The 25229-nt window shown below is 35.0% G+C and overlaps 1 protein-coding gene across 1 annotated transcript; it reads left to right on the forward strand.

The window, feature by feature from the left end:
- The first annotated feature begins 14382 nt into the window (after window positions 1-14382).
- On the forward strand, window positions 14383-24871 carry arglu1a (arginine and glutamate rich 1a). The gene is made up of 4 exons (XM_056465334.1): window positions 14383-14862; window positions 17708-17933; window positions 21133-21216; window positions 23664-24871. Exons 1-4 carry the CDS (start codon window positions 14582-14584, stop codon window positions 23826-23828), a joined length of 756 nt encoding a protein of 251 aa, XP_056321309.1. The 5' UTR covers window positions 14383-14581; the 3' UTR covers window positions 23829-24871.
- Window positions 24872-25229: the final 358 nt, after the last annotated feature.

A 25229-nucleotide genomic window follows, 5' to 3' on the forward strand; every position in this document is an offset into this window, starting at 1 on the left:
TAGTTAATGTATTCTTTTAACATTAAGTATGAGTAATCCTGTAAAGCAATTATTAATCGTAGTTTAACATTTACTAATGCATTAATAAAATTAAAAGTTGTGCTTTGCTAACATTAGTTAATGCACAGTGAGTTAACATGAACTTATGTTATTTAACCAGCCTGATCTCACAAGAAAATGTAAGTATTTTACGTTTTGTCAGTTTAGTGGCTAATTCATACGAAATTATACGATTTTAAAAAGGAGGCGTGGCACCTAACCCTACCCCTAAACCCAACCGTCATTGGGGGATGAGCAAATTGTACGAAAATGTACGAATTAGATCGTACGAATTCATACAAATTAGCCACTAAATCAAAAAGTTTGTGTTGATTTATCTTAAAAAATACCAACTAACTAACTAACTAACTAACAAAGATGAATAAATACCAAAATAAATGTATTACTTTTTGTTTGTTCATGTTATTAAATACATTAATATGGACCATTAATATGGACCCACATATACCAAACCTACATATACAACTTCAACATTCCAGCACCTTTAACATGCAGCATTATTTTAAAGTGTTACCATTAAAGAAATAATTGAGATTCAGTCAATTCTGAGATTTTGTGCTTTTTGAATTTCCTAGGGTTTTTTTTTTTTCAGTCTAATGAAAAGAGACAAATTGGGATGAACCATATAAAACAGTTCATGGATCAAGCCAACAAAAATCTGTAAGTTACTCAATCAAAACCCAGTATGAATGTGCCAGACAGTCACTCTGACTCAGAATGAGCCAATATAACGGTGTGAGCCTATGATGCAGGTTTGTGCCAATTTATTCAGTGTTTTAGTAACTGTGAAAGTGACTGAACTGAGGGAACTGTTTTGACCCAGACCACCAACAAAAAGAGATACAAAAAAGATATAAAGGGTAAAATACAAGTTTTTATTACATTGTTTTAAGATGTTTCTGTAAAATGCTGGGTTGATCAAGACTAGTTTACTTAGATTATTTACTTTAGAGTGAAATGGTGACTCAGTGGTTAGCACTGTCGCCTTACAGCAAGAAGGTTGCTGGTTCGAGTCCCAGCTTGGCCAGTTGGCATTTATGTGTGGAGTTTGCATCTTCTCCCAGTGTTCGCGTGGGTTTCGTCCGGGTGCTCCGGTTTCCCCCACAGTCCAAAGACATGCACTACAGGTGAATTGAATAAACTAAATTGGCCGTCGTGTATTTGTGAATGGGTGTATGGGTGTTTCTCAGTACGGGGTTGCAGCTGGAAGGGCATTTGCTGTGTAAAACATATGCTGGATAAGTTGGCGGTTCATTCCGCTGTGGCGGCCCCTGATGAATATAGGGACTAAGTCGAAGGGAAATTAATGAATGAATTTACTATAGACATGTAACATTTCTTATCACTATTAAGAGCTTTAAAAAGTTCACTGTTATTATCCATTTTTTATGATATTACCTCTAAATATATGCACCCCATTTTGAAAATGAATATTTTTATCCATTTCTCACTGAATTTGGAAAATATATTTGGTCCATTTCCACAAAACAGATTTATTAAATGGATATATTTATTAAAATTATATTTTAGTCACTGAATATATTTAGAAATAGAAAAATAAGACATTTTAATTCAAACTAAATTACAAAATACAAAATTTCAACAATATTTGATTTTTTTTCCTCTTGATTTTCGTGTTGTCTTATTTTAAGAAATAATAAGTTAAAATTAAGTAAGTTTTTCCCTAAAAAAAGCTAAATTATCTACCAATAGGGCGAGCAAAATTAGCTTATTTCAAAAGGTAACTATGCTTACCCTGTTGGCAGATTATTTTGACGTAAAATTCACTAATTTTTGGCACATTATTTCTGAAAGCAAGAAAGAATTATTTTTTTGAAAATGCTTATTGATCTAAGATTTTTTAAAATATTTGAACTAGAAACAAGACAAAAAAAATCTAAGCAAGAAAAGCATTGTTTGCAGTGTACTATCATCATGGCAAAGATAAAAAAATAAGTAGTTATTAAAAAACCCTCTTCAATAAACCACAATTGGCAAATATTTAAAAATAATAATTTCACAGGAGGGCTAATAATGTTGTCTTTATCTATATACATTATAACACACAAGCTTCTCAAACCATAATGATATTCATATGAGTGCTGAACATAAGCAGACATGCATGTGCAAATCCAAACCCCAGCCCACTTTAAAGCCTTGATTCATAGAGCGTCAGTGAGACGGACGAGGTGAGAAACAAAAGGGCGGTTAGTGACAGTGACACGCACACGCCGCATGAAAATGGGAGTGGAGACTGAGAGGGTAACGGCAAACTGTGCTCCAGACAGCCGAGGTGATGGATATAACGGATCAATCACATCTAACTGTGATGCAGGACATCAGTCAAACATGTGGGACTTTCATTGTGCATGTGTGTTTGTTGTACAAAGAGTGTGGCAGGGTCCTAAGGGGGTCTTTAAGAAGGCAGGGAGTGAGGCTAACAAGCTTTTAAAAAGAGTTTGATATTGTGGAACAGCTTTTATTGTGCACACCCAGATACTATTGCAATGTCCTTCAGTGATAAATATCTACTTTATTGTATGAATATGTTATCTGATGAATGTTTGAATAGTTACTGTGCAAGTCACGATAAATGAAGGCTATTTTCATCTGAAAGGCTATGGCTTATTTTAAGATTTGACTAATGAGCATATATGATCTTGACAAATGACATCTGAAGAAAAGTCCTGACACTTTCATATGTGCACATGGAAATGTTTGCAAAATCAAGGACAAACTTTGTGTTGCTGTTATCTGGTTAATGTATGTCTATTTTCCCCCATGGGAACGCAAATGTTTTCCCATGCGAAAATTTCTGTTGCATAGTTACTTCCCACGTTATTTGTTTCGTGAAAGTTTCTGGATTTTGTTATTCTAAATGTCTTTTTAGGGTCTCCATAGATTCTTAATTTTAATAAATATGTAATAGAATCACTCCAATTGGTGCATCCAGGGTTTTTGCAGGTTTTATGAAGGTAAATTTCCAAACTTTTTAAGACTAAGTAAAGAAACTGTCAACGTTTAATTTCTTAACACAAACCAGGACAGTAGCTATACTGACTGGACTCACTGCAAAAAAAGGGGCTATAATTGTTAAATCAAAATACATTTACTTGAGATGTTAAATACAAATAAAATGTCTGTTTTCTTAGAAATAGATCAAATTTAAGTTGAATTGATATCGATAGATACATCTATTTTTGGATTGTGTGTAACATATAATACTTTAATAACATGCCTTTATGAATTTAACACCTTCTGCTCTGATTAAGACATTTTAAAGCACTAATTTGTGTAAGAATGAACTAAGACTTTACATTAAAAAATATTTACAAACCTTGTGTGGCTTTGGAAGGTTTACGATATCCAGTAGTGGAAAGAGTACTGAAAAATCATACTCAAGTACCATTACTTGCAGAAAAATGTAGCGCGAGTAGAATAAAAGTATCTGTTGTAAAGATTACTCAAAGTAAAAAGTTTAGATTACTCATGAGTAAAAAGTAGACCTTTCAAAAGTACTCATGAGCATTGAGTATTAGGCTGTAAAAAGCTGATGCCTTTACATGCAGTTTGTGCATGTGTGTGGGTGTAAACGTAACATTCTGTAGTGCGTTTAATGATGAATTTAGGGCCATTTGGCGATTTCAGTCTTCATACAGTAATCATTCACCATCTTCTTATCAGTGATTAGCAGTCTAAATATTCTCGGTCATTGTGTGTAAAGATTTTGGACACATTTTCTAAGACAATTGGTTTGCTGCATTTATAAAGCGCCCATGTCTTGAGGTAGTTCAGTAATTTACTTTCTATGTGTGATTTGATCACAGGAATCACAGGACTGATGCCAAGAATTCAGCGAATCCCCATAGACATGAAAAAATAAAGTAACGACTGCATGATGAAGGAAAGTAGTAGAGTAAAAGTACTGATACAGCACTAAAAATGTACTCAGATGAAAGTAAAAGTATACACATTTTTAAAACTACTTACAATTCCTGAGGAAAAACTACTCAATTAGAGTAATTTGAGTATTTGTCATACATTTCTTTACACCACTGACGATATCTAGTAAACTATCAGAAAGAGCAGGGATTTACATTGTGTGGTCTGTCGTGAGGATGTTTGTACAGTTCTGTTAATAAATTATTCTGACCAACAGCTGTAATGCATGCACACACGTGTACACACAGGTGACGTCAGCTTTAGAGCTGTTCCTTTAGAGCTCGTTTCTTTCTCTCACGCTCACCCTCTCTCATGATTATTCATTCTGTCATTCCTGCTTCCAGTCTCAAGACTCAGGAGCAGGAAATGGCCATTGTTTCTAGATCAGGTAGAGAGAGAATGGGACAGAGAGTGAGATGAGGAGAGGAGGTCTGGAGCCGTGATGGATGTGGCTCTTTTCCTGCTGGGACTTTCTCAGGCTCTTTTTTCCTGTGTTACCAAAGTCTCACTGCCTCCCGTATAATTTTCTCAAGGATCCCTACTTAGAGATTAAATAGCTAAGAAGAAGGGGAAAGGAAAGAAAAAATGGTTGTAGGGATTTTTCCAGAAAATGAAATTCTGTCATCATTTACTCACCCTCATCTAAACCTTGTTGAGTTTCTTTCATCGGTTGAACACAGGAGATTATCATTTGAAGAGTGATAGAAACTGGTGGCCATTGATTTTCATGTTTTTCCCCCTACTATGAATGTCAGATGTAATATCTTCTTTTGTGTTAACAGAAACTTGCACCCCCTCCAATCCCCCCCCCCCCCTCCCCAACTAAAACGCCACGAAGATAAGCGAGATCAGCCATCGGTGGCAGAATGTGGAGATATAACTAAGGCCTCTCTTGCATGCTCTCGGTGTCGCATGCACTCGTTCTCTCTGCTTTTCCTTGACTTTTGTCAGTGATAGTGCTGCGCGCATCAGTTTCCCACATTCATCAGAAGTTAAGCTCCAAATTGACACAGGTAAAAAAAATCCTACTTCAGTCATGTTCATGTTGGGAAAAACTCAAAATGTCCACCGTTGATTATATTAGACTTTTGTTTTTAATAGCGATTTAAAAACTTTCAATATAGGAAGTCCTCGGCTATGCATAGGCTATTATTAATCAGACATTAAGTGTACATAGTCTTACATTAGGAAATGCAGTCTTGAATTTACAGTACCGGTGAATAGATGTAACACATTGATAAAATTTTGTTTTCAGTCACGCTCATGTAAAAGTAATTTTCAACTTGTTTAGTTTTGCCTTTTCATTTTTGTTTTCAATAGTGACATAAAGCACAAGTTTTCAGACACATGATTTTTTTTACAACACGTTTTCAAACATAATAGTTTAAATAATTTCTAATAACTACTTTTTGTCTTTCCCACGGTGAGAGTTAGTGCATAATATTTTACTAGTTATTTTGCAAGATAGTTGTATTCAGATTAATGTGTAATTTAAAGATTTAAGCCCAATCCCAATTCTACCCCTTAGCCCTTCCCATGAAGGGGTAGGGGTGACCCAGTTCTCTTTAGCTTAAAGGTGTAGGGCTAAGGAGAAGGGCTAGATACTCCTTCAAACAGAGATTTTTCAGAACTACACTCGAAACCAAGGGGTACGAAAATTTCCCAGAATACACCATCTACAGCTTGGCAGCACGCGAAAGGAGATGCAAAAATTTGTCATTATTTTTTTGTCATTATAATGCAAGCATCTTTTATAATAAATTTATAATTGTGTTGTTTTACCATCATGCTTTTAAAAAAAAAACACAAAAATAAAAACTGCTAAATTTCGCTATCTATAATCCCTAACAATATCTCCTGCATGGTAGTCCCACAACATACATTCCCATCTGTCATGAAAATAGAAAAATAGAATTGGGATTGGGCCTTAGATTATGTTAACTAAGAAAGTTAGAATAATTAGTCAAGTTATTGTAACTGGTTTGTTGTGTAGACAATCAAAAATATAAATATTTCTTAAGGAGGCTAATAATACTGACCTTAACATTGTTTTTTTTTTTATTATTATTAAAAACTGCATTTATTCAAGACAAATTATAAGAAATAAGACTTATAATGACTTAAGAAGAAATATTTCTGTTTTATAGGAAATACTGTGAAAATGTCCTTGGTTTGTTAAAGATCCCTTGGGAAACATTATTTTAACTTTTGAAATTTTGATTTCAGCTGTATCTGTTAAAGTTTACAGTTGCAAAAAATGTGCCTTGATGTTAAAAATGTGTTATCCTACTACAATACAAAGTTACTTGTCAAATAAATTAAAATGGAAGATTATTTTGAGTTTAAGTTATTTAATTAGCTTGTTTATGAAGACTGCAGGGTGATGCATGAAAAAAATGACTGAATAATTGTTTAAGCAGTTTGTGATGTATGTTAAAGTCAGCCCTAATCCTAACGCCCCCACCCCACATCCCCATAAGGAACTCTGGTCTAGAACCGCCATTGCCTATCTGATGAGGAAATGTAATTATTTTATGTATTGTCACAAAAGTGGCTAATTAGTATGAATTTATAGGTAGGAAAACGTAGCGTGCTCCCAAACCCTACCCATCGTTGGGGGATGGCCAAATCTTACTTAAATGTACCAATGATATCATACATATTAATGTGAACTAGCCTCTAAATCAAAAAGTTACGAATTGCCATGAGATTATGTTGGGAAGAAAAACAAATGATCTGGAACCAAATGAGGAGTAAATAATAAGTAAATAAATTTTTTGGTTGAACTGTCCTTTTAAAATAAATTTTCTGTAAATACGAAGAGAGAAATGTTTTTCTCCAGTAACTGAGAGAAAGAAAAAAAGAAAAAGAGGCAAACCTGTACATTTCATCTGTGTCTGATCACCTTTCAGGTCAATCCAATACTGCAGAAATGACCTGTGACCTCTTTGTTTGTCCTGTCAAAGCCCTCCATCCATAAAGCCGTTTATTATGAAAGAGGGTGTCAGAGAGAGCTCACTAACTCTATCTTCTGTCTACAATGACAGAGGCCACATCTAATGGATTTTATGGATTAGATCCACATTTAAACTTTTATCACTTATGTAAAGTGAAGCGTAGCATGAGCTATACCAAACGGACCTGCAATCTGTTTGTTTGAAACATAACAGCGCTGAACAACTCAATGACAGGGGCGGGACACCCTGTTTGCTTAAACAATGGATGATGTAGTGGTTATGGGAAACATAGAATTGCTTTTTTGTTTGCTGGTGCTAATGGTTTAGAAACAGTTTAAATAGATTTGACATAGAAATGAAGGTGCATGCAAAACTTTCTTTCCAAACTAATTTCTGTGTTGTTGTGTGTTGTGGGTGGTTGCTTCTTGACCAGTGAAAAAATGTTTCTGGTATAAAATATCTTGTAATACAAAATTATACATGGTATTTAAAAGTTTAGTTCATTGGCATTGTAATGCATTTGAAAGACAAAACTGATGCAAAACTTTATTTGATCAAATATACAGCAACAATTGTTATAATGTGAAATATTACAGCTTAGCACAATTTAAAATAACAGTTATATATATTTAACATTTTAATTTAATGCTAATTTGATGCGAAAGATTTCCAAAGAATATAAACATAACTAAATCAAATCAATCTTATAATAGGTCATGAAACACCATTCTTTTGAGATATTGATAGTCATACTGTATGTCCCACATTGCTAAAAACACTATTAGGACACTCATATTTAGCTAACTCATGAAAATTTGTTATTTTTGCGTTGTTTTGAGCAAATTCGTTCTTCCGGTTTGAAAATAAATTTTGAAGCTGCGTCACGGCCATGCAATCATTGTGTAAATTCCAGCATGGAGATCGGATGTGTGTACCAGTTGGTACAAGGTGACGTCATTGAGTTTTTAGCATTAATTGCTGAGAAAGACTTGGTTCGAACCAATGGTCGCACTCTATTGTGAATGAGATTTATCTTCATCAATATACATGATATATGAGACGCCACATTGTGTTGCCAACCGTAATTAAAATTAATTACTTGTTGGAGTAATTTATTGTTTGGAGACATGGGTTATCTGTGTTTTCCATTTTTAAATGTGGCACAACAAATGTTTTTATTTCTATTTCCTCTTGAATTTGTATACTGGAATCAAATCAGTAAATCTAAAGCCGTACCCTTAGCCAGAGTGATTTCTAGCCGTATAAATTTTGCACTTGTTCTAAATTCCATTGTTGAGGGAAGAAAAGTTTCCATCAATTCACAAAAAAATATATAAATAAAGAATCTGTTACCTTTTGCAGTAATTAGAACACAAAATACAATATTTTACATATTCAAATACATATGTGTCCTATACATACATATTATACTTATATATATTGTACTATATTGTTCTTTTACTATAGCCTATATATAATGATTCTGGAACCTATAGGCCTTGTTTCCACGTGGTATTAAGTTGAATTTCATCATTCACAAGTGAACAACAGAAAATCCAGCTATAAACGGGCTCTAAAACATTTTAACCACTTCAAAATCGCATTCGATCAGACTGCTTTCATAGTGTGAATGCTCATGTTCTTGAATGTTTCAAGCAGGCGTCACCTGACTCTCAACTATTTCTTGAACATTACAGGAGGTGTTATACCGTAGCTAGATGAGAATTAGGCAGGGAATTCCATAACTTTGGTGCTGTACAACTAAAAGCCCTTTCACCAAATGACTTCATCTTAAAGTTTGGGACAGATAACAGTTCAGCAGAAGATGATCTCAGAGAGCATGAAGGAGTATACAAATGAAGAAGATCAGAAAGATAATGGCGGGCCAGGTTATGAAGAGCTTTGTATGTTAAGAGGAGGATTTTGTATTGTTTACAATAGTAAACAGAGAGCCATTGCAGGTGAAAGAGAATTGGAGTTATGTGATCAAAAGTATGCGAGCGGGTAACCTAGCCGCTGAATTCTGAATTAACTGTAGTCTATGGAGTTGTTTATCAGGAATGCCAGAGAGAAGCGAGTTACAGTAATCAATCCTTGATTTAACCAAAGCATGAACAAGCACTTCAGTACTTTGTTGAGATAGTGAAGGGCGAAATCTTGCAATGTTACGCAAATAAAAAAAAAGGCAGAAAGTGAGATATTACTAATTTGAGAACTAAACGAGAGCATGCCATCCAGTATAACCCCAAGACTTTTTTGGGTTGAGAAATTGACTGAGAGATTATGTGAGATTATTTAGCAATTTCATAATACTAAATCAGAAGATTCCGTTACATATGCCTATCCATATAGACTGTCCCACGACTTGTGATCCAGTCGACTAAAATGCATCTTAACATCAAGCGTAATTAAAGCAAAAAAAAAAAACACTTTACATTCTTCTTTCCATATGTCTGTGGGACTTACTTGCCTATTGTATCTCCTAAAGCAAGCTAATACAACAGCACACGTCCTCTACAAGCTGCACAATGGATGTGTTATGTTATTAGGACAAGAAATGTATCAAATACGTAAGTGCAGAGGTAATGCAATGTTCATCAGATATACTGTTTTAATGGCGCCTAAGGAAAGCTATAAAGAATTAACACACAGCTCAAGCCTGTCGGACTAAAAAGCTACTTGAATTTCCATGAACCTACACACACACAGTAAGGTGACTCTTTGCAGACTCGACCCCAGGAGACGTTTAAGAAGTCGGTGACCAGGATCAGTCCAGTGACCAACAACACTGGAGCTATTGCTGCTATATGACCCTCCCCCTCTCAACAAACACACACACACATACACACGCTGCATGATGGGTTAAAGAAACTCCTCCTGAGAGCCTTGTTCTCCCTCTCTCTCTGTCTCAGGTCTTTCTCTCCTTTCCTCTCCTCAATGGCCCTTTGTGTAGGGGCCCCTGGGACATCAACATGACAATGTGCCCCAGCGGTGGGATCCTGTGTTTGTTAAGTGCCCTCACCCTCAAGAGACAGAGGCTACGGCCAACTGAAGGAGAGGTTAGCCAGAGAGGAGAGGCCATCTTTGATCAAACGAGTAAAAAAGGGGGAAGAAAGAGCGCAGCGACTTTTCATTAACTCAAGTAGCATGAAGGCCATTCATGTTGGGAGAGCGGGAAAAAGCAGCAGCATTATACTGCTCAACTAATCATTTAAAGACGAGGTTAATATGTTGGAGACTTGTAAAATGGCCCGATTGAAAGCGAGTGATCTGGCCTAAGGTAGCGGTGACGTCTGCCTTTTGTATGACGTTGCTTCACTGGAAAGAAAATGAAGTTGGTCTTAGTGTAGCAGATGGGAAGTAAGTCATTTAGTTTGTTGCTTATTGATCACGTCAGACACATATAATACTGTTTATTTCCTCTGGCAAACAATGGAGAATGGTTTTGTGAAATGAACACGAATCAAGTGCTAAAAACAATAGTAAATTGAAAATCCTCGTCTATTATCATATATATTGTTTATGTATTATGTGGTCATGTGCGAAACCAATATTCCACAGTGTGCATAATAAAGTAAAGTAATGTACCATGCTATCATCATGCTTTTTAGGAAGTGAAAATGTTCTCTTTTTAGTATAGCTTATGCTAAGCTACACCTGGAACATCCACTTCAACAGCAACTCAAACTGAAATCCCCAGTTCCATCTGCAATTTGGCCCAAATGACCATAAAAACAAAACCGACCGAACACTACAAAACGTTATTAATTCTCTGAACAAATTCTTTAAATGATGAATAAACCAAGTTAATCAACATTTGGGATTATATTGGTAACATAAGTTTTTCCCAAATTAGCAGATATTATCTTGCACCTAGCTCAAAGATAGGTGTGACCAAGGAAGCCCAAACTTTTTCTTATGAAGGGCCAAAAACCAAACTTGATTGAGGGTGGTAGGCCAAAGCGAAATATACCAAACTGTATTACATTAAAGTTGCGATGGTAACTTCTTAATTAAATGATATTTAAAAATATATGGAAAAATATATTTAATCGTATCAATAATTATTCATTCATTTTCCTTTCAGCTTAGTCCCTTTATTCATCAGGGGTCACCACAGCGGAATGAACCGCCAACTTATCCAGCATATGTTTTATGCAGCAGATGCCCTTCTAGCCACAACCCAACACTGGGAAACACCCATACACTCTTGCATTCACACACATACACTGCCAACTGACCCAGCCAGGTCTCAAACCAGCGACCTTCACCTTCTTGCTGTGAGGCGATCGTGCTACCCACTGCGCCACCGTGACACCCATTAATAAGTATATATATTATATAAATTATTGGCTAATATGTATGTATATATATATACACACACACACACACACACACACACACACACACACATACAAAAAGAATACATTTTCACTCAATATGAAATACGTGTCCTAAAAGTATTTTTAACAACATGCTATACATATATATATCAACATATAATGAAATGTGTTTTAGGGTTTAAAATATCTGATTAATTCACATTTAATTAAAACATTTATTTTCATTTTTTTGTAGCGCAGCAATTAAACAAACAAACAAAAGTTTATGTAAAATTAGAAATGACGATCTCTGTTTGAGGGATTTGCACCAATCTTCCCTATCATTTGTCCATCGCTTCTCTGATTGGTTAGTAGGCCACATCAGAGGTTACCATGGGCAACTTTGGCCACAACAGGCCCTAATTTGGGCATCTCTGGGTGTGACCAATGACCTGGAAACATAGCTGCAACCCCAAAACCCATAAAAGTGCCTAAATGTCAACACAAGAGAAGATAAAGATGAACTTTTTGATGATACATTTATTGTCATGTCATCTATAGACAGAGAGCATGCTATTACTGAGAGTACATTTACAATTAACAATGTACAAAGTTTTCTCATTAAATAGTGTTAACTGAAGATTAAATTTATCTGTTTCCATTAGAGTAGAGGTTTAGATAAAACTATTGCAAAATGACAGCTTCCCTATCAATCAGTTTTATGCAAATAAAATGTGATTTTATTCCTCTCACTATAATGATAGCAAAAATCATGAAAGAAATTGCGTTGCAATGTCATATACACCCAAGATTGTTTCAAATGTTTGATCCTATTTCTCATTCTTATGTCTTTTCCAGTTCTTAGAGTCCCTATGGCTTTGCACATGTGCACTTTAAAATAGCCCTGGCTGAATATTTTTAGCCTGTAGTTTTTCAGAATAAGCAACTGCCTGTCACAGTTCTCCCCTGGAGTTCGAATGGTTTTGAACCTAATCTTAGCATGACCGTTCTGTCAGCAAATGGGCCTGACAAAAATAGAGTAAGTTATAAATTGGTCTTCATACAGAGGATAAGGTTATCTCTTGAGGAAACCAACAAAATGTGCTAAAAAAGGACCAGCAGAATAGAAAAACAATTGGCCAAGAAACTTTGTTTCTGAATGGCATGGTAGAATGATACCTAACCATGTCGTTGTAAATGTAGTGTTACATATGTTACATCTGCACAATTTAATTCTAATATGTGCTTTAATAATTCATTCAGTAGCAAGCCGAAACAAGAATCCACACCCAAAAGCAATTACTTCCTGTAATTTACAAATTTGCATTTACTGTACATTGCTGTAATTTACCCCACTTGCATGCTTATCCATTTTATGCAGCTAATTTTGCTACAACTCTAAATTCCATTTGAGACTTTTTGCTATGTGTATCCATTCAGCCACCTCCAAAAATCACCAGAAACAATCAAAAATTAACTGTAGAATATGTTTGGACAAGCCCAGTGGACTGTTTAGAATACCATACTATTATATGTTTACTACATTAGCCAAAACATCCACAATAATTCAGATTACTGAAATTTTGTTTCCCACAACGCAATGAGTCTGACTTCCAGTGTGATTAAAATTAACAGTACTGCCTATTGTGGAATTAGCACTCATAAAATTAAATAGACAATGTTATGGCACCATATTACATAAAAAGTACCTTATAACAGTTTAGTGTGGAATAATGTCTCTTTCACTTACTACTTTTTTGTACATGAACATATATGTCCCTGATCACTCAGTAAATTAAGATGGTGGAAGGATAGTACACATAGTGGTGTGAATTGTTTCTCAGAGGTAAGAGATTATAACTGCACCTGAAATTACACACTACTTGAGTAGGTTCGACATTTAATTTTGAATTTATTTTATGACCGCTGGAAAAGTGTGTTCTACGTATATAGTATAAATATGAGTCTTGGGAATGGAAAATGTATGTACTAAATCTGTCATGTTGTCATTATCATGATGCATCAGTTATGCATTGCTTAACTCAGCATTTATTAATTCTCTCGCATTGACATTTTATACGTACTACAAAATCTTGCCAAAACTATACAGGTCATTCGGGTACTTCTCACCTGCTGTTTTTTGAATAGTATGAATTCAGGCATACTATTCAGGAGGACACATACTGTTTTTCACATTCTATTGGAGTATGCAATTGTGGATGTGGCCTAAGTTCCAATTTGAACAGAATGCTTCATTAATTCATAAAGACTCAAAGTGGTCAGTACATAATTTTATGGTGTAATGCATCATTTGGGACACAACCAAATTTCAGAATCCACCATGGAATCATTTGCTTATGACAGATTATGGTCAACAGATTTTGTAGCCATATACCCTAGCATTCAGATTTCAGTGGTTAGCTTACTTTTTCATCGTTTTGGTTTGTTTAATTGTTGTAATTATTATTATTTTAATAACATAAAAATCATGAGGCTGTAGTTTATTGCATCAATTTATTATTTTATTTTTTTTATGCAACAAAACTGCACAGACAAGTTAAGATGTGTGTGTGTGTATGTGTGTATATATATATATATATATATATATATATATATATATATATATATATATATATATATATATATATATATACATATATATATATACATATATATATATATACATATATATATATATACATATATATATATACATATATATATATATATATATATATATATATATATATATATATATATATATATATATATATATATATATATATATATGTATATATATATGTGTGTATATATATATATATATATATATATATATATATATATATATATATATATATATATATACACGCATATACATATATATATATATATATATATATATATATATATATATATATATATATATATATAGTGTTATATGCTGTTTCAAACATATAGCTGGTTATTCGCAGTCACCAACAGTAATATATATTAAGATACCTTCGATTTCTGCTTCATCACTTCTCTCTCCTCATGTCCTTCACTCGTTGTCAACCCGAAAATAGCCGGAACAAGCCGAGCCCGTTGCATTCTGGGAAAAAGGAAGACTGAAGGCGGTCGCCATATTGTTTTATTCCGCAGATTCACTGGAGCAGAAAGCAACAAACACTTCTAATAAACGAGGTTATATCAAGGATTTCTACGTTTAACCAACGCACAGCATTGCATGAAGTTTTCGCAGATAGTGCTGCATTCATAAAACTTTTCTTAGTGCGTCATTCAGATTTATTTGTGCAAAACATGGGACGTTCAAGGAGCCGCAGCTCGTCCCGGTCCAAACACTCAAAACACAGCCGCAAACGGAGCCGCTCCAAATCCAAATCTAAGAAAAGGAGCAGGTCGAAGGAGCTAAAGAGGAACAGACGGTCCCGCTCAAGATCCGGCAGCAGAAGGGACAGAGGTGGCTCACCACCCGACCGAACAGACATGTTCGGCCGGACACTGAGCAAGAGACACACCGACGAAAAACAGAAGAGAGAAGAGGAGGACAGGAGAGTAGAGATAGAGAGACAGAGGAAGATGTAAGATTATTTACGTTTGTCAGTATGTTTATGAAACGAAGACCGCTTAATGTAAAGAAATTGCAATGTGCCAATGGCATTACTGAGATCGGTGTAATTGTTGTCACGCAGTAGTTTGGTCACTGTCTTCCATAGGATTACAAAAAAACATCTGTTTTGTCCAAATGCAATACATTTACAATTAAAATAGATAAACCAGGAATGCAATCTCAAATGATAATTTGTATGAAATGAATGATAGCAACAGAATTGGCATATTTAGAGGACCTGACCAAAGTGACATGGATGACACGTGTTAAAACCACTTGCATGTCAAAACCATAAAGCTATGGAAAAATAACGGGGCTGACAGTGTCAAATATATACATTTCAAACCGATTATTTAAAGTTGTATAATCGTTTTTATATTCACATTTAAAATGTTAACAGTATTGTCATTGCCCGATGTCTCTTCTATGTCAAACCTCATAAACCATAAAACATTTTAGAAGAGGAAGAGAAACATTTGAGTTGCTTGAATCCTGGTTGAGAGATGATGTAACTTCCTGCAAGTGATGTAACTGAAATGCACTTTTATTTATTTATTTATTTATTTATTTATTTATTTATTTATTTATTTATTTAGATAAACTTAACTGAGCTGACAGGAAATTGAGGACACTGATAAAACTATTTGTATTTTATGAAATTATGTATACTTTTGCAAAAACTATTGCATAACACCGAGGTTATACCGGAACAATATGCAAAACTGCAGGATGTAATATTTGTCTAATGTTTCATGAAGTCCTGCTACAGGCCAAATATATATATATGTATATATATGTATATATATGTGTGTATGTATATATATATATATATATATATATATATATATATATATATATATATATATATATATATATATATATATATATGTATATATATATATATATATGTATATATATATATGTATATGTGTATGTATGTGTGTGTGTTTGTGTGTGTTTATATATGTATAATTATATATATATATATATATATATATATATATATATATATATATATATATATGTATATATATATATATATGTATATATATATATGTATATGTGTATGTATCTGTGTGTGTTTGTGTGTGTTTATATATGTATAATTATATATATATATATATATATATATATATACACACAGACACACACACACACACACATATATATGTATGCATACGTGTGTGTGTGCACGCGTGTGTTTTTTTATATACAAATACACTGTATATAAAAAATATATACAATTTATATACAATGTGTGTGTGTGTATTTGTATAAAAAACAAACATGCGCGCACACACACACACACGTATGCATACATGCATTCATACATATGTGTGTGTGTATATATATGTGAGAATTAATAGTATTATGTTTTGAAATAACAAATTTGTGTGTTACAATTCTGTCTTAATTATCATTTCTTTGTCGCAAATGTCACAGATTTTCTGGAATTATCTTTTAAACACTTCTATAAAATGGCCCTGTGAATAAATTTTCAATCAGTTACATTTCAAGAAGCCAGACTGTTTATTATTGATAAGAACCTAATATACTCAGCCAGTGACCAAAAAAGTGACGTGTCACATTACCTGCCTGTATTCAGGGAACTTTCATCACTCTTTGGACTCTCATAGTCAGCTGTCACACATCAGGTCATCTTATCACTGAGATCTGCTGCCCATGTTAGCTGATACGTCTTTGTAACCATTACAGATTGTTGACATGTCTCCTTTATGATTGGAGACCACCGGTATAATGTTAAGAGGCTTGTGGAAGAGAAGGGAAAATGGGGGGATGTAGTGAAAGAACCGGAAGAGAAGTGAAGCAGCCCCAGGCTTGATCTTCACCCTGAGTACATTGTAAATGAATTCAGGGTGTTTTAAAATTCAAAGAGAGACCCTGGATCGAGTTTCATGACACTGAAATCAAATCAAAAGATTGGTAGATTTTGTTTTGTTTTGGCTCTGGGCAATGTTATGGTCACTTGATTCAGTATTGTGTCTGTGTTTTTGTGTTGCATCTTAAGGCCAGGTGTGACAGCTTGCTCTGCTTAATGGTTTACTCATGCTTAAAGTGTAAATAAAGCTGAAACATGCTTTTGTATTCAGGAATCCTTTTGACTGACAGACTTTGCTTTATGGGTTTATAATTTCGTTTTGTTTCTGAATTGTGCAGATCTCACAGGTCAACCCTACCAGTATCAGTTTCCTCCTCAGGGCTCAGTACTTTTGTGCAATGCAGACTGTAATGTTTGTGACATTTGGTTGTGAAATTTTGATAGCATTTTAAGCTAGGTAAAGGTTGTCAATCCAGCTAAGCCTCTTGCAAATCAGGGTTATTAGAGCACACTAAATCCATAAAATGATTTCGAAATATGTTTAGTATGTAAATAAAATGTAATATTATGTAATATGATATGTTCAATATGTAAATATTTTTTTGTATAATATTATATACAAAACCTACAGGTATTTTTTAGTATATAGTGCTTGTTTTTATGACTATTTTATGACTAAATTATTTTTTGTATAATTTCCAGCTTTTATTTAAAAAATCTTTTGTAAATAAATTATTTGTTGAAATTTTGTAAATTTTCCCTTTTTGAAAAAACAAAAACAAAACTAATTTCATTTTAAGCATAAATTAAATGTATAAATTTAATTAAATGTATTGGAAAAAACTATCATAATAGCAGAATTTCCCCTCATTTTAGTCTGTTCATGGTAAATAAATAAAATACTCAAAATATAACATTACATATTAAAATGGAATTGTTAAATTAAGTAACGCTATCTTTCTGGTATCCTCCACAGTCGCCAGCAGGAGATCGAGGAGCGTCTGATCGAAGAGGAGACGGCGAGGCGTGTGGAGGAGCTTGTGGCGCGACGGGTGGAGGAGGAACTTGAGAAGCGGCGTGATGAGATTGAGCATGAGGTCTTACGCCGAGTGGAGGAGGCCAAACGCATCATGGAAGCACAGCTTTTGCAGGAGCTAGAGAGGCAGAGGCAGGCTGAACTGAACGCCCAGAAAGCCAGAGAGGTAACGCTCGGTCGTTCGGAACACAGCGGATCTCAGCCGCAAACCACACGTCCACAGCCGTGCCACAACCTGACACTTGTTTACCCCCGAGACACTGCAGGACCAGCAGGGTAGATGCATCTGATGAGTAGTTTGCTAGAGAATGGGCAGTGAAAGTAAATAGTAATGCTTATTTTTTTAAGCACATGTAAGATATTTTCAGCAGACTGGTTAAGCTGTTGTTTAGGGAACTTTAATACTTCGTTTATTACCGTGATGGAGAAAACATAACATTTTGGAAGTCCAAAAGTGCAACTGTTCACTCAATTTGCTTGTAATTTACTTCAAACATCTGCGGTTTCTGGTTTATTAGTGAATAACTCCTCATACTTTGCATGCAGCGAATGACAACCTTTCAAAATAAAGTTCAAATAGTAGGGATGCTCCGATCAGGATTTTTGCATCGATACCGAGTACCGATTCCTTGTCATGGTGATCGACTGATACTGAGTACCGATTCTGATGCTTCAAGCTTTATAATGCATTAAGCACTTTTTCAGTCCAAGTATGATACTTAAGTGGAGATCTTGAATATGTCAGAGAATAAATGAAAGATGTTGCATATAATTCCTTAAACATGTCACTTATAACCATTTAGTGTGATCATGTCATGGTCAGAAGCAACTTTACGGAACAAAATAGATAAAACATTAAAAATTGGCAAGAAAAATCACTAATAAAGCAATTTGGAAACATTGCAAATCATGGAAGGAAAAATTCAACATGTCTCAATGAAGTTTGGAGCGCATAAGGAGTCAAAATGCACACCTATAAATCCATTACTTCTTTACTAAAAGGAAGTGGCCTTAAACTACTGCTTATTACAATACGTATATTACAATAAGTTATATTATTAAATATTCAAGTAGTTTTTTTAATTTCCCTAATATTTCCAGCCAGGAACTAACAAACTTGCAATATTGTTGAAAACGCAGAACATTCAGTTCTGATATGTACAGAGATTTCAGTGCTTATGTGTCCTCTGCTTGTAAACTCATAAACAAACAATTGTGATTGGTTCATGAGATCAGCCAGATTAGTGAGTACCGATTGAGTCTTGAAAGGTGATTATTGGCCGATGCCGATTTATCAGAGCATCCCTATGAAATATGACAAATAAAAATGACTAAGCTTTTAATACATTTATTTTTAATTGGGCAACAATTAGACATGTTTCTTGATTACTAAAATTATTTTAGATATTGAAATGCCAGTCAGAGAAACAGAAGAAAATTTTGTGCAATTTGGGCGTGGGGAATGATTTCATTGGGTGCTTATATAAGGGGATTTTATGATTGAGTCTTAGTTTGCTCTGCACAGAATAACTCTGTACTTTATTCCTAATACTTCAACGTGACTTGACTGAATCACACGCACCTCAAGTGCACTCTTGGGGGTTTCAAGTGAACGTTTTGCCACGGCTGTGATGGACCAGTATTACGTTTCCCATCTTTTTTCTTTTCCTTTTTATTTTCTACCCCTACCCTCCTCCTTTTTTACTCCTATCTTTTATGAGTTTACTATCACCTATGTATGGAACTGTTTGTCTTCAATAAAACGCTTTTGTTAAAAAGGTCACTCTGCGTTCAAACCAGGCCTGTTTTTGTTCATGAGCTGTCAGTGTAAACATCCACCATTATACACCTTGAGAGGTCAAGACATAATGCTGTTTCGGCTGTTCCAAACACACAAGACCCTTTGGGGCCACTAGACCGCACGTAAATTTGTTAATTTGCTTAATCCATAGCTTGTAATTCCACCCATATCGTAAAGGAGGGTTCCTGTACTGTAATTGTAAAGACGCAACGAGTTATGAACAGGAAACTAATTCCCTTCCACAAGCACACACAAAATCCAGTGGCTCAGCACTAATAGGGTTAGAAATGTGCCCTCCTTCTGTACATTTCAGATTTGTGCCCATCATCTGTAGCCCTGGTACTGAACCATTAAATGAATCTGTGTTATTGTAGATTTAGCGTTTGCACATTTTAGCCTCATTTGCAACATTAATCACGAAACGCTCCACCCTTACTATTGCTGCTCCTTCATTGCTGTCATTTGTGTTTTATATTGATTTATTTTTGTAACTTCACTTTCCTTTGACTCTTCCGTTCTTCTGACGTCATTAAAAGTGCAGTGTTTTAAATGTACTTTTGTGTCCTCACGATTTGCTTTTCCTCAGGAGTGCTGGCATACGGGTACACATACACACACCCATGCAAACACACACACAAACAACAGCACACACACAAGCCACTGAGCTTAGACGCCAACACATCACTGTTTTTGTTTTCAGACCAACACCTCTAACGAATGATCCCACCTTTGTGTTTTTGCAGTCTTTAACAGCGTTTAACATTAATAGCCTGACGTCCCCACACGGTAATGTTGTATGATTAACATAATTCCTTTTCCTGGACTTTGCTATATATACTGCATGTGGTGTTGCTGTGTAAGAGCACTAGCTCGTGCTAGCAGCTCAGAGATTTTTAAAGGGGAGGTGCTGCGCTGTCCAGGACGGGACACACGGGACCAGGCAGTAAATACTCACCCCCTTTAATCAGCAGTTGTGTAGGTACAGTACACAGTCAAAGGAGAAAGGCGTAGGTATACGAGCATCGGTGAGCCACTACTATTCACTCTCTCCTTTATTTGAGTTAATCTTTCTTTGTCTCTCTCATTTTCTTTTTGAAACTTCTTGCTTATGGATGCTGATAGTTAAAAAAAAGAATAAAAATAGAGAGAGAGAGATAACGAGCTGATTTTACTATATTTTTTAATCTTTTTTTTCCTTTTTCATCTGCAAACGAATGAGATTCTGCGATAGTTGTCGATGTGTTGTCTTTACATACCTGTTGTGTATGGATGTTAATGAATGTGTAAATGATTGGATGTCTAAATAATGTGGCGGGGATTAAAGGTGTGATTGAATGCATCCGTGGGTGGGTTTTTTTGCTCATTGTTGCATACATAGAGGTTAGCTTCAGACTTTTGAATCTGCAGATCGAAATGTGGAGAGCGGGTGAAAGAGTGTGTGAGTGTCGCTGTGTACCTGTTTGTGCAAGTGTAGACATGTTTGAGTGTGCAACGTGAGTTTATGGGGACTTCTTTCAGTGGATGTGCTTGCCTTTGCTAACATGTCACCATGTCTCCCCTTTAGGAGGAAGAAAAATCCAAACGAGTGGAGCTTGAGAGAATTTTGGAAGAAAACAACCGAAAGATTGCTGATGCTCAGGCTAAACTGGTACTTTTTTTTGTCTTTTTTTGACAAAATATAGGAGTTATTCTGAAGTACAGGAAACAAATGCCATAATGATAAACTACACAATTATGGGGCCAAAATAATTCACAATAGCCGTATTATTGCAAAATAAACAAAGAAATTTGGATATCTTATGTCATAGCAGATCATTTCAAGTCATTGCATTGAAATGTTGGATTTAATGCTAAATACATTAGTAGAAAGAAAAAATGAATGTAATTCTTCAGTTTTCTTTTTTGTCTTCCAATACATTGAAGGAGCATCTTCAAATCAAGATGCATTAAATTAAAAACATAATAATTTGAACCTAAGACTATGAATGATTGCATCACAATTTAATCCATCTTGATTTATGAATCGTTAAATCTTTCCAGTGGAAAACAATAAAATATCTGATAACCGCAGTGTGGCTATGAGTTGCAATGAAACCTATTTCCATAGTTTAGTATAATGGAGCAGAGTTAGTCAGTCCATAAGCATTTAATTGTCTGCTCCCTATAAATTATCGTAGAGCACATATTGACGTATCATTTTCTTCAAATTATTCATTAAGCTTTGCTTAATCGGTCTTCAAACTTCTTAAAGTTACATTTGTACAATTAGCAAAAACCTCTGAAACCTGATGATATTTGGATACTTTTTTTGTAGACCACAAATTTTACACATTCCTAACCCCAAACATACTTATTTAGTTACTTAAAAGCATGCATTTTAAACGTAACATTTTTAAATTTGAGTATTTATGGGTCTTGTTGGTAAGTAAAACAGCAAATTATCATTTAGTTTTGTTTACAAAAGTGCTCGAATTTCCTTATTAATCAATAAAAAAGAAAAAACCCTAAGAAATATTTAAAAGGAATTAGTGGTGAACGGTGTTGCCAGATTGGACGTTTTTGAATTTGATTGTGCGGGTAAAAAAAATGACATTGTCAGGTCGACAGAATTTGGGCCGTTTTGAAACGAAAATTTTATATGCAACTTAGTTACCAAAACATAACAGTGTGTGCTTATACTTCATTCAGTTAGTAGTGGCCAGTGCATATTGCAAACCGGATGGGCCCACCTGCAAGAGGAGCTGATGGAAAGTTGTATCAAAACCTGACTCCCCAGACAAATCTGACTTGCCCTCGCGTGCACGTGCTTCACGCAGCGCCTGCAGTTAAACACACAGCGATTTATCATAACACTTCTATCGATCATTTTTTCTGCAATTGACCGCAAGAACAAACATAGCAGCACCTAATTATGTTCAAAAGAATTTAAATCGGCAAATAAGATGAATTTATTCCCTGAATTCGAAAGTAAAACATACACTAATAGGTAACGTAATCTGCACAACATTAAGTGTAGTGTGTAGGTGAGGGGGGCAGTGTTTCGAAGTGATCCAGTTATGTTGAGGTTCTGTGACTGCTTGTGTTGGTTGCTGTATGGTTAAAAAACTATGACATTTAAAGTAACTAGGTTAATTTAGATTTAATAAATTAAATATAAATATAATATTTTGGGTGTTTTTATTTGAACGATTGGGCGGGTTTTGGACAGCTTTTGGGTTGGAAAGAGTCTGCTGTATCTGGCAACACTGGTGGTGAATTAGTCTTCTGGGTATTGATGTCATGGCTGCAGTCCTGAAATATTTGCTATACTGGAAAAACTCATCGTAGCTGGTAATATACACTGTAAAAAATGCAGGGTTTCACACAATTCCTTCATGTTGTCCCAACACAAATCAATTAAGTTAACTCAATCATTCTTACAAATTTAAGTGGATTGAACATAAAACAATTAAGTTGTCCCCAAAAAAACCTTAAGAAATGTTGTTTCAACCACATTTTAAATATCTCATTTAAACAAGCAGCAAAAACTAATGTATAGAGTGTAAGATGTCTTTGAAATTCCTGTAATAGTTAATAATTCTGTGATCATTCTGTGAGTGCAATCTCTTTTAAATGTTGATGAAATGATATTGGTAAATAGTAAACAGCAATTGTCATGGAAATTAATGAATGAAAAAGGCTCCATTGCAGAGAACAAGCCAGTGGAGTTAAAGCCTCTCGAGGAGTTATTTTTTTCTTCACTTTATTGGCGATTCTTTTGATTTTATTTTAATACTTTCCAAGGTCATTAGAATTCTGGGTTTTCTTTTACCATAAAGCTGTTCTCCCCATCTGTTTGAGTTATTTAGATGTTTATCACTGTTAAGTCATTGTGAAGACTGAAGTGTTTTTTCCAGCTTACGTAGTGGTAAAGGAACCTGCCCTGTCTGAAATTTGTAGTCTAAGATTTCCAAATGGATTCCCGGAAGTACCATTGTAGTAGTACATACCATAGTTAATAAAGTGCAATCTTATATATATATTAGGTTTCAAAGACAACTGTTTTTAATGCTTGAAAAAGTCACTTTTGCTTATGTGTTGTGTTTTGTTTTACAGGCTGAGGATCAGCTACGTATAGTAGAAGAACAAAGGAAAATCCATGAGGAACGCATGAAGCTTGAACAGGAGAGGCAGAAACAACAGAAAGAGGAACAGAAGATGATATTGGGGAAGGGCAAGTCCCGACCTCGTCTCTCCTTCTCTCTCAAAGCTACTGAGTGATCTCTTCTCTTCTCTTCTCTTCTCTTCTCTTCTCTTCTCTTCTCTTCTCTTCTCTTCTCCTCTCCTCTCCTCTCCTCTCTTCTCTTCGGATGCGAGCTTCATGTTGAAGTGAATCAGAGTCTCAAAGAGAGTTCTGCCCTGTGTGCTCTGCCCTCAAGATTTGCCCTTCATAATCCCAGGAATTCAAAAAAGAAAAACATTTGGGTCCTCATGCATCAAAATCTGACTTTCAGCACCACCACGGACTTTCAAATTGGCTGCTATTATTTGCCATTCTTCAATGTGTTGTATTGCTATTTGACACCGTTACGCTGAAGGCGCATTAAAAAAAAACAGGGCGTTTTTCCCTTTTAATGGCAAGCAAATAAGAATGGAAAAGTGTAAATATATTTGTGTGTGAGTGTGCGTGGTTGCTTGGTCAAAATATATCAGTGGTTTGGGAGCTCTGTTGGTTCAACCTCAATTTAACTACTGTTCTAGCATTCTGAGGGGAAGTACACCAACATGTTTTAGGAAATGTCAATTAGCAGGCTTTTGGTTTTGTTTATTTGTGAACGTTTGTGCAGGAGTGCGAGTGCTTTTCATATTTTTTAGATTGTGGATTGAACCCCTCAAACCATTGAGTTCCTAAAATGCTGCTTAACACTTTGTTCCCATAATCACCTGATCGGAGCTGCATTTCTAGCATTGTAACCTAGATCATATTTGACCTTTTTTGATACATCTTATTTAAATGACTCATTTTTAAAAACATAAAATAAAAAAACAAAGATATGAGTGATGAGAACTTTCACAATACAAACATTACAGTGATAAAAAAGGTTACAATGTTACAAAGCCATGTAATGTGTCTAGTGCTCTGTTGGTACCTTAAGGAAAGCGGGAGTCACAGGTAAGACTAGTTAGGGTGTGTGTGTGAGCGAGTTTGTGTGGGTGTATGAGTGTATGCTAGAGGGTGTTCTTGTCTTGTGGTAAATTACCCCTCTCCTTGTGAACTGGGACATTTAGTGTGTTGACCAATAAATCCCATCAACGCAACACAATGCCTGAATCATGTCTTTTGTGCTCTCGGTGAACCGCAAAGTTGTTTGTCTTGAGCTCTGATATTCTCTTATGGGAATAACTGCATGCTCTCTTGCTTAATTTGAAACATTATTTAATCCTTCATACATTTCACAAGACACCAGTGAATCATTGTTTTACAAAAAAAAAACACACAATTTGTCTGAAGTGTTATGGTTACATTTGGTCTGCATAATTAAATGTTAAATTGATGTAATTATCATACAAAATCTTTAAAGTGCATAAATATTAAGGGATTTGTAAAGCAAAAAGAGAACAATCCCCCAAAAAACTGCTCTCATTAAAAGCAATAGTAACGTCATTGCTTGGAAAAACTGT

This window comes from Danio aesculapii, chromosome 9, assembly GCF_903798145.1.
Source record: "Danio aesculapii chromosome 9, fDanAes4.1, whole genome shotgun sequence".
In the NCBI taxonomy this organism is placed as follows: Eukaryota; Metazoa; Chordata; class Actinopteri; order Cypriniformes; family Danionidae; genus Danio; species Danio aesculapii.

Coding starts and splice junctions, on each gene's coding strand:
- arglu1a (XM_056465334.1), top strand. CDS start 14,582: ATGGGACGTTCAAGGAGCCGCAGCTCGTCCCGGTCCAAACACTCAAAA. Junction 14,863..17,707: donor ATAGAGAGACAGAGGAAGAT/GTAAGATTATTT, acceptor TATCCTCCACAG/TCGCCAGCAGGAGATCGAGG. Junction 21,217..23,663: donor CTGATGCTCAGGCTAAACTG/GTACTTTTTTTT, acceptor TTTGTTTTACAG/GCTGAGGATCAGCTACGTAT.